Raw genomic sequence first — 18,453 nt, forward strand, 5'->3', positions numbered from 1 at the left:
TCAATATCACTATGGCCCCAATAAAATCAAGCACCAATAAACCCTTAACTAATAAAAACCTCCGGTATAATAGACTAATTAAATCAATTCAGGACTCCTTGATGCCTCACTCCCTGATCGATACTTGGAACACACTATATGGAGCAACCACAGATACCACATTTCACTCGGCTGCACACAAATCGTATGTGAGGCTACATTACATATATACTAGTCAGGTACTTCAACCCCTACTGCGTGATTCTACAATACACACTTGCGTTTGGTCGGACCACTCTATCATCTCCCTCCAAATAGATGGCCTCAGGGACCCCCATAGAGGTAGGAAATTTACATTTAACCCAACATATCTTAAGAACCCTCAGGCATATGAAGACACTCTAAGGACACTAACAGAATACTGGGAAATCAACACAGACTCCACATTAAACCCAATTAATACGTGGGCAGCACACAAGGTGGTAATCAGGCGGCTACTTATAAAAGAAAAAACACAAGAACTAATTAACGCAACTATATAGGGAAATAGAGACACTGGAAAGGCAACACAGGCTAACAAAACATAATTCGATCCTACACACTCTCATAACCAAAAGAGCCGTGCTGGCTTCACTCCTCAACTCGCAGACAGTTAGAGCTATTCAGAGACTAAAATCACAATATTTTGTCTTTGCAAATAAGCCGGACAAATATATGGCCCACAAAATTAGAGAAAGGTTTAGAGCCTCGGCTATCCCCCTGATTGAAACAGCACAGGTTGTTACAACTTCACACCCACAAGAAATAGTTGACACATTCGTCACATATTACGGGAAACTGTAAGACGGGGAAAAAGTCACCCATTCTGCAGAAACTGAGATCCTTACCACTGAGTTTATTTGCAAACATCCGTTTGAAAACCCGATCCAAAGAATATAAAGAAGCCCTTAATGCACCGATATCTGACAAGGAGGTGATGGGGGTGGTTAAAGACCTTAAACCGGGCAAGGCAGCAGGGCCAGATGGATTCCCAGGGGAATATTATAAACTATTTAAATCTACCTTGGTCCCCCACCTCACCAAATTTTGTAATCACCTAATGGAGGGCAACCCTGTTCCAACTGAGCTTTTGCAGGCTAAAATTGTGGTAATTCCTAAACCAGATAAAAATCATAGACAATGCAAAAGCTATCGCCCGATATCGTTGATCAATCAAGACATGAAAATCTTCACAAAAATTATAGCTAACCGCCTTAAATTAAAGGAACACTGAACCCAAATTTTTTCTTTCATGATTCAGATAGAGCATGCAATTTTAAGCAACTTTCTAATGTAATTCTATTATCAATTTTTCTTTGTTCTCTTGCTATCTTTATTTGAAAAAGAAGGCATCTATGCTAAGGAGCCAGCAAATTGTTGGTTCAGAACCATGGACAGCACTTATTTATTGGTGCTGTCCAATCAGCAAGGACAACCCAGGTTGTTCCCCAAAAAAATGGGCCAGCATCTAAACTTACATTCTTGCTTTTCAAATAAACATACCAAGAGAATGAAGAAAATTTGATAATAGGAGTAAATTAGAAAGTTGCTTAAAATTGCATGCTCTATCTGAATCACGAAAGAAAAAATTCAGTGTCCCTTTAATTATGCCCCACTTGGTTCACCCAGATCAGGTGGGCTTCATGACAGACAGGGAAGCCCTGGATAACATCCGAAGAATGGACGCCTTCTCTGCTCCTATCGTTGGACGCGGAGAAGGCATTCAATAGAATTGACTGGAAATATTTGTTCACAACCCTTTGATGGGCTTTGATGGCGCATTCATGATAGCCTTGCAAGCAATATATTCATCCCCTAAGGCTCAGGTTACCTCAGCGGGCTATAGATCCCAAATTTTCCCTATATTAAATGGCACAAGGCAGGGTTGCCCTCTCTCGCCACTCTTATTTGCTCTTTGTATTGAACCTCTGGCAGCTAGGATTAGAGCACACCCTTATATTGCGGGAGTCAAGATAGCGAACTCGGAGTACAAGCTTGCTCTCTTCGCGGATGACATACTGCTCACTATCACTAAACCCCTTTTGTCTCTCTCTAATCTATACAGGATCTTGGACATCTTCTTGATTATCTCGGGATACAAGATCAATGTAGATAAATGCGAAGTCCTACCGATAGCAATACCCCACCAAACCCAAAAATTGTTAGAATTGAATTTTGACTTTAAATGGATGAAACACACAATTAAGTACCTAGGAATACACCTACCAACACAAACCCACTCACTATATAAATTTAATTACACCCCACTGTTCAAACAGATTAGACGAGACCTAGTGAAATGGAGGAACTGTAACTTCTTTGCTGGGCAGACTAGCGGAGGTTAAAATGAACGTCCTAACACGACTACTGTACTTGTTTAGAGCCCTACCTATTAAGTTCATTAGACCAGAGATGGAAAAGATGCGGGCCGAGTTGCTTTCCTTTATCAGAGGGAATAAATAAGCAAGAGTGTCAAAAGACATAATAAACAGACATAAATCGCTGGGCGGAGTAGGAGCTCCAAATTTAATGGACTACAATAAAGCAGCTAAAGTAGCACAAGATAAGATGTTGCTGAGGAGGGTGGAAGAGGCTGTTTGGCTTATAATAGAAGCAGAGATAGGAGACTGGGGGGATCCGGATTCAATCTTTTGGGACACACGATTCTCACAGCCCAATAGGGTGACCTCTAGACCTTTCACTATGGACCACACACTGAACATTTGGGCAACAGTAGGGAAAAAAATAACCTCCTGCCAGAGTTCTATCTTTTGACTCCACTTAGATACCTACTACCTAGCGAGTTCTGGACACAGATTATGAAATGGGAGAATAAGGGTCTGTACAGAGTAGCAGATATCTTAGAAAATAGAAATATAATCTTATTCTGCCACCTACAAGAAAGAATAGCGCCATTGACACTTCATTGGTACCTGTATCTTCAATTGGGTTCCTCCCTTCAATCATTCCTGAAAAAATCCCCGAGTGGGGCCTCTACCATCTTAGAATCCTACAGTGTCAGCCCACAACGAGCCAAACACTCTATATCCAAACTTTATCTGACCATTCAATCCCACCCAATCAAGACCAAATCCTCTATAATGTTAGCTTGGGAAAAGGATCTGAATATATCTAAGGAGATGGACGAGTTGGAGCGAATATTTCAATCTGCCGATAAAGGCCTACTGAGTGCAGACTTGAAAGAAAACTCTATGAAGACGCTTTTTAGGTGGTACCTAACACAGGTGAGAACCGCACACATGTTCCCACATGGGAATAGATTTTGCTACAGGGGATGCGGAGAGGTGGAATTCAAATGAAGAATTCACACTTACAATACAGCAGGCCCTACTACACGAACACATTACCGACTATAACAAGCATCTCAACATCTTTATCAGAATTTTTTGCACAGTCACCAGAACCTGTATTGCGAGACACTGGAAAATAGGTACCCATTCTTTGGCAGAAATAGATAACAAAATGCAACAAACCTATAACATGTACGAGTTAGCATCTGGAATATTGAAAAATAGGGACACAATTAATCAAATTTGGTACTACTGGATCAGTAGGGAGTCAGGGATTAAGTAAATACCTCAGGTTAATGCTGCCTAGATCTATAAGGCGGAATATCTTCTGGCTGAGCGAACAATTAGTTTAATTATCTAGATTCACTAACATTGTTCGTTCTTTTAGTTTATACTTCATATGTCTATGACTCCAGCTATTAACAAAGAACGTACTGTATTACTTCATGGTTACAGAGTATTGTTGCCATCTTTATGATTATTTGAATTCCAAGAACTTGAGACCTGGTATCTCCGGGAACATGTTGCATATTTATTTACTTTGGAATATGTTACTCAAACCTTGATGTATGTGTATCACTATAATTGTGAAGGTTAATAAAAATATTCAAACATAAAAGGGCATACAAGGAATATTTTAAAAAACAAAGCAGCGTATTTCAAATACTGCTAGAAACATTCAGGACACGCACAATCAGCAAATGTATACAAATGTATGTTGCATGCAGCCAACTACAATTCCAGTACTGGTTATTTGCAGATTAGCAGTCATAACAAAAAACAACAACACCAAAAGCAAATAATTTGCGAAAAAACAGAATTTATGCTTACCTGATAAATTTCTTTCTCCAACGGTGTGTCCGGTCCACGGCGTCATCTTTACTTGTGGGAATATTCTCTTCCCCAACAGGAAATGGCAAAGAGCACAGCAAAAGCTGTCCATATAGCCCCACCTCAGGCTCCGCCCCCCAGTCATTCGACCGACGGTTAGGAGAAAAAAAGGAGAAACTATAGGGTGCCGTGGTGACTGTAGTGTATAGAGAAAGAAATTTATCAAACCTGATTAAAAAACCAGGGCGGGCCGTGGACCGGACACACCGTTGGAGAAAGAAATTTATCAGGTAAGCATAAATTCTGTTTTCTCCAACATTGGTGTGTCCGGTCCACGGCGTCATCCTTACTTGTGGGAACCAATACCAAAGCTTTAGGACACGGATGAAGGGAGGGAGCAGATCAGGTTACCTAAACAGAAGGCACCACGGCTTGCAAAACCTTTCTCCCAAAAATAGCCTCCGAAGAAGCATAAGTATCAAATTTGTAAAATTTGGCAAAAGTGTGCAGAGAAGACCAAGTCGCTGCCTTGCATATCTGATCAACAGAAGCCTCGTTCTTGAAGGCCCATGTGGAAGCCACAGCCCTAGTGGAGTGAGCTGTGATTCGTTCAGGAGGCTGCCGTCCGGCAGTCTCGTAAGCCAATCGGATAATGCTTTTCAGCCAGAAAGAAAGAGAGGTAGCAGTAGCTTTTTGTCCTCTCCTCTTACCAGAGTAAACGACAAACAAAGATGAGGTTTGTCTAAAATCCTTTGTTGCATCTAAATAGAACTTTAAAGCTCGGACTACATCTAAATTGTGTAACAAACGTTCCTTCTTTGAAACTGGATTGGGGCACAGAGAAGGAACAACTATTTCTTGGTTAATATTCTTGTTGGAAACAACTTTTGGAAGAAAGCCAGGCTTGGTACGCAAAACGACCTTATCTGAATGGAACACCAGATAGGGTGGATCACACTGCAGAGCAGATAATTCGGAAACTCTTCTAGCAGAAGAAATAGCAACCAAAAACAGAACTTTCCAAGATAGTAACTTGATATCTATGGAATGTAAAGGTTCAAACGGAACCCCATGAAGAACTGAAAGAACTAAATTTAGACTCCAAGGAGGAGTCATGGGTCTGTAAACAGGCTTGATTCTGACCAAAGCCTGTACAAAAGCTTGTACATCTGGCACAGCTGCCAGGCGTTTGTGTAACAAAACAGATAAAGCAGAAATCTGTCCTTTTAGAGAACTCGCTGACAACCCTTTATCCAAACCCTCTTGGAGAAAGGAAAGAATCTTAGGAATTTTAATCTTACTCCAGGAGAATCCCTTGGATTCACACCAACAGATATATTTTTTCCATATTTTATGGTAAATCCTCCTAGTCACAGGTTTTCTGGCTTGGACCAGAGTATCTATCACTGAATTTGAAAACCCACGCTTGGATAAAATCAAGCGTTCAATTTCCAAGCAGTCAGCTGTAGAGAAACTAGATTTGGATGTTCGAATGGACCTTGTACTAGAAGATCCTGTCTCAAAGGTAGCTTCCATGGTGGAGCCGATGACATATTCACCAGGTCTGCATACCAAGTCCTGCGTGGCCACGCAGGAGCTATCAGAATCACTGATGCATTCTCCTGTTTGATCCTGGCTACGAGCCTGGGAAGGAGAGGAAACGGTGGAAACACATAAGCTAGGTTGAACGACCAAGGCGCCACTAATGCATCCACTAGAGTCGCCTTGGGATCCCTGGATCTGGACCCGTAGCAAGGAACCTTGAAGTTCTGACGGTACGCCATCAGATCCATGTCTGGAATGCCCCATAATTGAGTTAACTGGGCAAAGACCTCCGGGTGGAGTTCCCACTCCCCCGGATGGAAGGTCTGACGACTCAAATAATCCGCCTCCCAGTTGTCTACTCCTGGGATGTGAATTGCAGATAGGTGGCAGGAGTGATCCTCCGCCCATTTGATGATCTTGGATACCTCTCTCATCGCCAAGGAACTCTTTGTTCCTCCTTGATGGTTGATGTAAGCTACAGTCGTCATGTTGTCCGACTGGAATCTTATGAATCCGGCCTTCGCTAGTTGAGGCCAAGCCTGGAGCGCATTGAATATCGCTCTCAGTTCCAGGATGTTTATCGGAAGAAGGGACTCCTCCCGAGACCATAGACCCTGAGGTTTCAGGGAGTCCCAGACCGCGCCCCAGCCTAATAGACTGGCGTCGGTCGTGACAATGATCCACTCTGGTCTGCGGAAACTCATTCCCTGGGACAGGTGATTGAGTCATTCACCCACGGAGTGATTCTCTGGTTACCTTGTCTACTTGAATCTGGGGAGACAAGTCTGCATAGTCCCCATTCCACTGATTGAGCATGCACAGTTGTAATGGTCTTAGATGAATTCAAGCAAAAGGAACTATGTCCATTGCTGCAACCATCAACCCTATTACTTCCATGCACTGAGCTATGGAAGGCTGCAGAATAGAGTGAAGAACTTGACAAGCGTTTAGAAGCTTTGACTTTCTGACCTCTGTCAGGAAGATCTTCATTTCTAAAGAATCTATTATTGTTCCCAAAAAGGGAACTCTTGTTGACGGAGACAGGGAACTCTTTTCTACGTTCACCTTCCACCCGTGAGATCTGAGAAAGACTAGAACAATGTCTGTATGAGCCTTTGCCTTGGAAAGAGACGACGCTTGAATTAGAATGTCGTCTAGATAAGGTGCCACTGCAATGCACCTCGGTCTTAGAACCGCTAGAAGGGACCCTAGCATCTTTGTGAAAATTCTGGGAGCAGTGGCTACACCGAACGGAAGAGTCATGAACTGGTAATGTTTGTCCAGAAAGGCGAACCTTAGGAACTGATGATGATCTTTGTGGATAGGAATATGCAGGTACGCATCCTTTAAATCCACGGTAGTCATATATTGACCCTCCTGGATTGTCGGTAAAATTGTTCGAATGGTTTCCATTTTGAACGATGGAACTCTGAGAAATTTGTTTAGAATTTTTAAATCCAGAATTGGTCTGAAAGTTCCCTCTTTTTTGGGAACTACAAACAGATTTGAGTAAAACCCCTGACCTTGTTCCGCTGTTGGAACTGGGTGTATCACTCCCATCTTTAACAGGTCTCCTACACAATGTAAGAATGCCTGTCTCTTTATCTGGTCTGAAGATAAGCGAGACATGTGGAACCTTCCCCTTGGAGGAAGTTCCTTGAATTCTAGAAGATAACCCTGAGAGTCTATTTCTAGTGTCCAGGGATCCGGAACATCTCTTGCCCAAGCCTGAGCGAAGAGAGAGAGTCTGCCCCCTACTAGATCCGGTCCGGGATCGGGGGCTACCCCTTCATGCTGTCTTGGTAGCAGCAGCAGGCTTCTTGGCCTGTTTACCCTTGTTCCAGCCTTGCATTGGTTTCCAAGCTGGCTTAGCCTGGGAAGCGTCACCCTCTTGTCTAGAGGCTGCAGAGTTGGGAGACGGTCCGTTCCTGAAGTTACGAAAGGAACGAAAATTGGACTTATTCTTAGCCTTAAAAGGCCTATCCTGTGGGAGGGCATGGCCCTTCCCCCCAGTGATGTCTGAAATAATCTCTTTCAATTCTGGCCCAAAAAGGGTCTTACCTTTGAAAGGGATATTAAGCAATTTTGTCTTGGAAGATACATCCGCCGACCAAGATTTTAGCCAGAGCGCTCTGCGCGCCACAATTGCAAACCCTGAATTTTTCGCTGCTAATCTCGCCAATTGCAAAGCGGCATCTAAAATAAAGGAATTAGCTAACTTAAGTGCGTGAATTCTGTCCATGACTTCCTCATATGGAGTCTCTTTATTGAGCGACTTTTCTAGTTCATCGAACCAAAAACACGCCGCCGTAGTGACAGGAATAATGCACGAAATTGGTTGGAGGAGGAAACCTTGCTGAACAAAAATCTTTTTAAGCAAACCCTCCAATTTTTTATCCATAGGATCTTTGAAAGCACAATTGTCCTCAATGGGAATAGTCGTGCGTTTGGCTAGCGTAGAAACTGCCCCCTCAACCTTAGGGACTGTTTGCCATGTGTCCTTTCTTGGGTCGACCATGGGGAACATTTTCTTAAATATAGGAGGTGGGACAAAAGGTATGCCTGGTTTCTCCCACTCCTTAGACACTATGTCCGCCACCCTTTTAGGTATCGGAAAGGCATCAGGGTGCACCGGGACCTCAAGGAATTTGTCCATTTTGCACAATTTTTCCGGAATGACTAAAGAGTCACAATCATCCAGCGTAGTTAGCACCTCCTTAAGTAAGGCGCGGAGATGCTCTAACTTAAATTTAAACGTCACAACATCAGGTTCTGCCTGTTGAGAAATTCTTCCTGAGTCAGAAATTTCTCCCTCCGACAAACCCTCCCTCACTGCCAATTCTGAATGGTGTGAGGGTATGACAGATAAATTATCGTCAGCGCACTCTTGCTCTACTGTATTTAAAACTGAGCAATCACGCTTTCTTTGAAATGCTGGCATTTTGGATAAAATATTAGCTATAGAATTATTCATTACAGCCGTTAATTGTTGCATAGTAACAAGCATTGGCGCGCTAGATGTACTAGGAATCGCCTGCGCGGGCATAACTGGTATTGACACAGAAGGAGAGGATGAAGAACTATCCCCACTACCTTGGGCAACCTTATTAAATGTGACAGTACTGTCCTTACTTTGTCTGGACGCCATGGCACAATTATCACATACATTTGAAGGGGGGACCACCTTGGCCTCCATACATACAGAACATGATCTATCTGAAGGTACAGACATGTTAGACAGGCTTATACAGGCTATAAATGCAATAAAACCGTTGCTGTCTCTTTAAATTTTAAACAGAGCACACTTTATTTCTGGATATGTGAAAAACTATGAAGGAAATATCCGATCTTTACCAAATTTGCACCTTAGTGTCTTAATGCCTTAAAAGTATTGCACCCCAATTTTCAAGATTGTAACCCCTTAAATGATGAAACCGGAGCTGTTTAATCAATTAGCAACTTTAAAACCACTACAGTCCCAGCCACAGCGTTTGCTGCGACTTCACCTGTCCTTGGGGGTTATACGATACAAAAATAAGCCTTCCAGGAACGTTTTTAATGGCCACCAGACCCTCTCACATGAAGCTGCATGCACTGCATCCAAAAGAAACTGCGCAATTATGGCGCGAAAATGAGGCTCTGCCTACTAGAGTGAAAGGCCCTTCCTGACTGGGATGGTGTCTAAACTACTGGCTGGCGCCTAAAAACGTTCTCAGGTTTTGAAAAACATTTCAAACCTCATATAAATATTGAATAAAGCAATCGTTTTAGCCCACAAGAGTGTCAACCAGTATATAGCCCATTAATAAGCCTTCATTCTGTTATGAGTCTAAGAAAATGGCTTACCGATCCCAAAGAGGGAAAATGACAGTCTTCTAGCATTACACAGTCTTGTTAGAAAATGGACTAGTCATACATTGAGCAGAAAAGTCTGCAAACTGTTCCCCCCAACTGAAGTTCTCTGGGCTCAACAGTCCTGCGTGGGAACAGCAATTGATTTTAGTTACTGCTGCTAAAATCATACTCCTCTTTTAAACAGAACTCTTCATCCTTTTCTGTTTTAGAGTAAATAGTACAAACCGGCACTATTTTAAAATAACAAACTCTTGATAGAAGAATAAAAAACTACAACTAAACACCACATACTCTTCACCATCTCCGTGGAGATGCTACTTGTTCAGAGCGGCAAAGAGAATGACTGGGAGGCGGAGCCTGAGGAGGGGCTATATGGACAGCTTATGCTGTGCTCTTTGCCATTTCCTGTTGGGGAAGAGAATATTCCCACAAGTAAGGATGACGCCGTGGACCGGACACACCAATGTTGGAGAAATTAATTTAATGCTATCTGCTTTAACAGATCATTTGCATGTGTAGCGCATATGTAAATACTTCCAGCCATTAAAAAAACAACAAAAAAAACATATAATGTGTATATATATATATATATATATATATTTATATATTTTATTCTATATAGGTTGAGAATCATACCTAAAGGGCTTCATAAGATACTAGCACCTTTCGATAGTAAGAGCTTTTTTTGTTGTTGTATCTCTTAGGATTTTGGTCTGTATATATATATATATATATATATATATATATATATATATATACATACAGTGGGGCAAAAAAGTATTTAGTCAGCCACCAATTGTGCAAGTTCTCCCACTTAAGAAGATGAGAGAGGCCTGTAATTTTCATCATAGGTATACCTCAACTATGAGAGACAAAAATGTGGAAACAAATCCAGACAGACAATCACATTGTCTGATTTGGAAAGAATTTATTTGCATATTATGGTGGAAAATAAGTATTTGGTCACCTACAAACAAGCAAGATTTCTGGCTCTCACAGACCTGTATCTTCTTCTTTAAGAGGCTCCTCTGTCCTCCCCTCATTACCTGTATTAATGGCACCTGTTTGAACTTGTTATCAGTATAAAAGACACCTGTCCACAACCTCAAACAGTCACACTCCAAACTCCACTATGGTGAAGACCAAAGAGCTGTCGAAGGACACCAGAAACAAAATTGTAGACCTGCACCAGGCTGGGAAGACTGAATCTGCAATAGGCAAGCAGCTTGGTGTGAAGAAATCAACTGTGGGAGCAATAATTAGAACATGGAAGACATACAAGACCATTGATAATCTCCCTCGATCTGGGTCTGGTTCTATATATTGTGGTAACACAAAGGGTTTAACCCTTAATTTTAGGGGCACATAATATCTGATCACCTTACTGTCCATATAACGGCAGACACTTGAGGATCTATTTGTGAACGAGTACAGCTATTAAACAAGCAGTATGCACAAGCGACCATCAAAGTTAAACAAATATTAATAATAAAGCTAAAATGAGTGTTGATCAGCTTACACTGCACTGCTATCAGCAGAAAGAAAACTGAATAACTCTGTTACTACACAACCTCTAATTTTGATTCAAAGTATATCCTAGGAAGTTCTATATATTGTGGTAACACGAGGGGTTCTACCCTTAATTTTAGGGGCACATAATATCTGATCAGGGTACCTTATGTTCAAACATCATATACATTTTGTACAAGAATAGGTTATTCAAAAAAATAATAAACCTAGTTACCTTGTCACCCCTTGATACCCATACAATTTTTGCTCAGTAGCATACTGCACTGTCATTAACTACCAATACGGCGTGGTGCCAAACACTCAATCTCTTTTGGATTGTGTACTATTTTATTTTAGCACATTTACAATCTCTACCCATTTGTCCCATTTTAACTTACATTCAATAAAGTTTAATTTTTTAACCGCTACTTTCCCCTTACAGGGTAATTCTATATTTAGTGTGTTTCCAATTGTCATTGCACTATATTATAGATTGTGGGCTTTCTGTTATAAAACGATTATTTTTTGGCTAATATTGAGATGATGAGTGCTTTTTAGGTTACACACTTCTCTGAAGGTTTATTCCTTCTTTTGCACTGCTCTAGAGGAGATCTGTATGCAGGAATGGGCCAACATACCAGCAACAGTGTGTGACAACCTTGTGAAGACTTACAGAAAACGTTTGACCTCTGTCATTGCCAACAAAGGATATATAACAAAGTATTGAGATGAACTTTTGATATTGACCAAATACTTATTTTCCACCATAATTTGCAAATACATTCTTTCCAAATCAGACAATGTGATTGTCTGGATTTGTTTTCACATTTTGTCTCTCATAGTTGAGGTATACCTATGATGAAAATTACTGGCTTCTCTCATCTTCTTAAGGGGGAGAACTTGCACAATTGGTGGCTGACTAAATACTTTTTTGCCCCACTGTATATATATATTTATTTATTTTAATAATTTTCAAACACATGTTAAGACTGATATGTCCCATCCTGAGGAATTTCCTTTTTTTCCACATTTTCACAAAATCTTAAAAGAAAAGATCTGGTAATAAATGTGTTTTTTTGTAAATGAATGTGTGTTTTTTGCGCAAACATCCATTTGATTAAAAGCCTTTAAAATTACATTTCTGTTAATATCTATGCCTCATTAATACTCTAATTTATCAAGATCACTACAGTTGTTTTTTTTGCTGACCTCATCTTGATGCTGCCAATATCGCTGTACAGGTTGAGAAGTGCAGGGATGCATATGGGATGGGCCATGATCTCATTCAGTTGTGGTCGTTTGGAGGGATCAAGGTTGAGCATGCTCAGAATGAGGTGACGAAGCTCAGGACTGTACCGGTCAGAGAGAGGTGCAAAAGTTCCACTCATGATCTTCAGCACTAATGCTGGTAGGTTCTGCACAAACATACATTGATGTAAAGACAGAAAAAAAAATAGAAAACTATTTATATATTGTAGTTCTACTTTTCAATTTGATTCACATTTAAATACAAATCAATGGAGTTGGGTGGATTAAAAAATATCAGTGATTTTCTTATTAAATGTATTTACTTCAATGTTGTAGATTAGTAATAAATACAGATACCTCAAAAAATGTTTCACTTTTCTTAAAAAGGGAAGATTTTGGGTTAAATGGATACTAAACCCAAATGTTTTCTTTAATGATTCAGACAGAACATGCAATTTGTTTTTGTTCTCTTGCTATCTTTATTTGAAAACAGTAATGTAAGGCTTAGGAGCCAGCCCATATTTGGCTTAGCACCTGGGTAGCACTTGCTGATTGGTGGCTAAATGTAGCCACCAATAAGCAAGCACTATCCAGGGTGCTGAACCAAAAATGGGCTGGCTTTTAAGCTTTACATTCCTGCTTTTCAAATAAAGATAGAAAAAGAACAAAGAAAATTGATAATAGGAATAAAATAGAAAGTTGCTTAAAATTGCATGCTCTATCTGAACCATGAAAGAAAAATTTTGGGTTTAGTATCCCTTTAAGCTACTATCTATTAAAAGGCAGTGATAACTTAATCTGCCACATCTGTATCTTAACACAGACAAACATTCAGATTCATTTTTACAAGGATCTTTGATTCTGCACAGTAAATATGTTTCCTTCCTGTAACACGTCACTCTACTAAAGTAGCTAAGCAGATAACACAGAGACTTGCTAGGAAGAAAAGAATAATGTTAAAGTTCATGATAAAAACATAATTTATGCTTACCAGATAAATTCCTTTCCTTCCTGGCAGGGAAGGTCCACAACTTCAATCCTTACTGTTGTGAAATACAACACCTGGCCACCAGGAGGAGGCAAAGACACTCCAGCCAAAGGCTTAAATATCCTTTCCACTTCCCCTATCTCCCAGTCATTCTGCCGAGGGAACAGGGAAAAGTAGCAGAAATAATATAAAAAAGGGCAAGTTAATCCCATTTCTAGGTATATGAGCATACAAAGATCATCTTTTTCCGAATAGACTTCTGGTGGGAGGAGCTTGAGAGAACACACACGCTCTGAGTTCTGTGCATAGAACAGAGATACACCACTACCCCAGCTCTTAGCTCCTGTTGGCGGAACATTTATCTAATATTATATTATAGGGGGCGCCCTTGTTATAACAGTAGTTCTATAATGCTGGTGTTATAGATCTAAATATTGTTATACAGGGAGGTATACAGTATTGAGTCTGTCCACCCTGTTTATCACAAAAAGTATAAATAATAAGCCAATAGTAATAGATAAACTACTCAATTAGAAACTGGATATATGCTAGTATATACAATAGCAATAGATGGTAAAGTTGTGACAATGTATAGTTACAATATATGATAACCATAGATAGTTAAATCTACAGTATATAAGTATATAAATAAAAGTCTTTTATGATGACAAAATAATCGATGGAGGCAGCAATCTGTAGCGGACCAGGCCTGGATCCAGTAACAGCAGTCTAGAAAAACAAGAAAAGACAGATGCGCCCCATGGCCCAATATTGTTTGATCCAAAGGTATAATAATAGTGTGTATAGAATACACTCATATGTGTTGTAGCACCTCAAATAGTGCAATCAGTGCTGTCTGGGATCTATAACAGTCACCCAGAAGACCGACCTCCTAGGATGGATATTGATCTGTGATAGAAAATGTAAGAGACACAGGGTGCCTATATGGCCTAGTACTCTTTTACCAAGGATAATGCAGATAGATGTTAAAATTTGCACTCACATTTGTTGTAGCATCTCCAATGATGCTAATAAGGCAGGCTGGGATCTATTCAGTCACCCAACAGACTTAGTCAGAGGCAATCAGGGATTCCAAGCCTCCAGAAAGGACAGGAGGCTCAAGGATGATCCAAAAAATAAATCAGGTGAAGGCAGCAAGTGTTTTTAAAAGTAATAAAATTACTTTATTTAAAAATAGTTCAAATCAACAAGCGACGCGTTTCTCAGCCAGTGGCTATTTCATCAGGCTTAATAAAAATAATTACAAAACACTTGCTATATATACCAAATTAATTAAGATAATTGGCAACACTTGATATGGGAGTGGCCTAAATTGACTGCTAGCACTGCTATGGCCAATCAAATTAATTTACAGCATATGACAAGTATATACAAACTTCATAACATCAGATCTCATAGATACAAAAAAAAAAAAAAAAAAAAAATTAATCATTGTCAATGTATATTAAAACACAAAACCCCTATAAGTACATGTTCAAAACAATTCATTGTATAATCATAAACTTGCAACATACCACAGTGAACTTAATAAAGAGGAAATGTTAGTCCAATGGTTTTGGTGGTATAAACGATAGTAAACATAGTCATTTGTTTCTAATCAAATATTAGGTACAACAGCCCTATCAATCTAGGTTATGTTAAACGCTATAAATCGTTAAACCACATTTTATTTACTCTAAAAATCTCGGAGCTTGGAAGCGTTATAAGTTTTAAATCAATTGCGTCCGTATAACCATATTGCGCATGTCTAACACTGACATGTCAATCTAATCCATAGATAGCTATCATTGGTCTAAAGCGAAAGCGGTGTAGTAAGCAATAGGTGAAGGCATGATATATGTCATAGCAGGGATGTGCTAGCCTAGTGTGTAAACAAAGAGAACTAATGGTATCACGTAATCACTATATTCATTAAACATAGATCTCACAATTGGTAGATCGTAATGTGACATATAAGCCAAGGAATGATCCTAGGGTACTAAAGCATTCATCAGGAGAAGACGGATCAGATTCACTCTGTCAATAGTTTGCGTTCAAACATATAAAACTACACAGGACACAATAATATTGGGGACTTTTAAACTAATTCATGGTAATCGAAAATATATAAGATGTTTACATTATTACTATGTGTGTGTAACATGAAATTAACACAGCTGTGCCCAGATGGACTCTCGGCTGAGTTCTATAAAATAATGAAAACAGAACTAGCAGAAACCCTAGGTGAGATATTTAACCTTTACTATACACAAAACAAATGCAATCCCCATACTTCACTGATTCAGCAATTTCTCTGATTCATAAAAAAGGCAAAGAATCAGAAGATATGGGATCATACAGACCCATATCTTTACTTAATAATGATTATAAGATATTGATGGTCATCATAGCAGATAGGCTCAAAAAGGTAATAGGGGATATAATACACCCGGACCAGACAGGGTTTATGCCTGGCAGGAATCCAGCCAGGAATATGCGTAGGGTCATACTAACGCTTGAGCATTATTATAATAGAATCGATAAAACAGATAAGTATTTTAAAACAGATTTAGCTTTAGTTACGATAGATAAGAAAAAGGCGTTTGATTCCATCATATGAGACCATATGCTGACAACGCTTTCACATTTCGGATTCTCTGGTAACCTGATAAATATAATTAATCTAATATATAAGGCCCTCAGATCACAACTCTTAGTAAATGGGGAATTCTCACCAGATATAATATTACAGAGAAGAACATGGCAAGGATGCCCCCTGTCCCCTCCTCTTCAACATCTCCCTTGAACCACTTGCAATACATCTCAGAAAAGAAATAGAGCGTATTAAATTAGGTAGGCAAAATAGTCATTTTTATTATATGCAGATGATATTATATTATTTTTAAAAGACTCAAACACAAACATACCAAAGAGTTTGTAGATAATCAATCGCTTTAGTAAGTTTACAGGTTACAAAATCAATACAAAGAAGTCAGAAATCCTATGGATCAATAAAACAACAAACAGCTTTAGTAAGCATCCATTCCGGGAAGTTGAAAATATTAAATACCTTGGACTAAAACTAGGAAGAGATATGCAGGAATGGTATTGTCTTAACTATGCAGAGTTTTTTTCAAATGTGTCTACTGAACTAAACAGATGGAATATATTCTTTCTTTCCCTCTCAGCAAAAATTATGCTGATCAAGACAATTTTCTTTCCCCGTTTATTATTTTTATTACAAAACTTACCACCTTTCATACTCAAACAAGATATCGTCAGATTTATTAGGTCATGCGCATCATTTATTTGTGGTAAAATGAAGCCTTGTCTGTCCATCGAAAGGCTGACTATAGCTAAACATTTGGGTGGGTTGGCATTACCTAATTTAAGATATTATAATTGGACTACAATGGCTAAATATGGAATAGACTGGCTAACAGAAGCACAGAATATTACTTTTTACGATATTGAGACACATCTAATAGCACCTTTAAGCTTAAAATCTGCCTTATACCATACTTATTCCGAATTACCCTGTAATATTAAACATTTACTGACATTTTCTAACATAATCTTAGCCTGGCAAAAAATATTGTACAATAATGGAAATAGATTTTCATAAATCTCGATTACTTACCAATCATTGGAACAATACTGTTTTCAGAGAATGGCGCATTAGAGGATTAATCTATTTCTCATAACTGATAAAAGAGGATAGCAATACCATTCAAATCTATAAAGACATTTCGAATAAATACCATCTCCCCTCCAAAAATGTCTATGCCTATCTCCAGGTAAGAAGCTTTCTTACATCAATAGCCCAGTCTAAAGATTATGATTGGAATCTACAGGAGGTAGAGATAGGACTTAAAATCTATACAGCAGGCATAAGATCGGTTGCATATTGGTATGAAGTTCTGTATTCAAAATTGGGCTCTAAACACATAAATAAAATAAAGGAGAGTTTCCTGAGATATTTTCTAAATCTACAGGATGGTGATATTAGGAAAAGTATAAAATTAATGCGACAATAATCAGTTGGAGGGAAGCACATTTGAAATTAATAAATAATTATTACCTGACCCCAGATAGAATTAATAAGTGGGTACACAATGAGCCTAAATGTAGATGTTTCAAATGTAATGCTGAAAAGGCGGATATAATACATTGTTTATGGACATGTCCTAAAATCAGACAGTTCTGGGGAAAAGTAAATTTCTGGCAAAATAAATTTCTCCAATCTTAAATTGAGCTTACCTCCAAAGATATATTTTTTAAGCACAACGATCATATACAGATAGGAGACCAACAATTAACGAACATGTCTATTTTGGCGAATCACAATTTAATATTTAAGAAATGGAAACTACTGAAAGTGCCTACTATAGCTGAGGTCACAGATCTAATTAAATTAAAAATGAGGGTAGAATTATAGGATAATAAATAAATAACTGAAAAATATCTCAGAAAATTCTTCGCCAAATGGTTAAAATGAATACAAGTTTGGCCATTAGCTACACAAAGACAATTTATTGCGCCAATAAAGAACTATATATCATTTTTTACATTGATTCTAGAAGAGACACTTTCTCAACAATGGATTAATGAACGTTAGCAGATCTCTTAGAGTATGTGTTAAATGGTACCGGGAGGTGACACAGGAACTGGGTATTATCTTTTTTTTCCCCCTTATTATTTATTTTTCCTAATGACGATTCCTCTTTTTCATTAATTTAAAGCAATTATTAAATGTGTTGTAAATGTTACTATAAAATTAAACCAACTAACTTTTCTTTTGTATTCTATGGTATGTCATCTAAAAAGAACAGTGAGAAATATTCAATTTGTGTATCGGAAATCTCTTACTGTGACATAGACTGACTATTGATCCTTTGTTTCAGAGATTAATTTATTTATGTTGTCTATATGCTGCGTCTCGTAACCAAGTGAAGTTCATTTGTATTTTGATGAGTAAGCAATAAAGTTGGTTTATTTAAAAAAATAATAATAATAATAATAATATAAAAAAGGGAGCCGCCCAACAAAAAAAAAAATTACGGGCGGGGTCGTGGACTCTCCCTGCCAGGAAGGAAAGGAATTTATCTGGTAAGCATAAATTATATTTTCCTTCCATAAGGCAGGGAG

At 38.8% G+C, this 18,453-nt stretch overlaps 1 protein-coding gene across 1 annotated transcript in view; it reads right to left on the minus strand.

Annotated features, from left to right (window-relative positions):
* Positions 1-18,453, minus strand: part of NEK8 (NIMA related kinase 8) — a 196,830-nt gene that overhangs the window by 87,381 nt on the left and 90,996 nt on the right. The window contains exon 5 of the mRNA XM_053706189.1: positions 12,279-12,484. Within this exon, the coding sequence (XP_053562164.1) occupies positions 12,279-12,484 (206 nt within the window). The remainder of the gene's footprint in view (positions 1-12,278; positions 12,485-18,453) is intronic.

This window comes from Bombina bombina, chromosome 3 (genome assembly GCF_027579735.1).
Source record: "Bombina bombina isolate aBomBom1 chromosome 3, aBomBom1.pri, whole genome shotgun sequence".
NCBI lineage: Eukaryota > Metazoa > Chordata > Amphibia > Anura > Bombinatoridae > Bombina > Bombina bombina.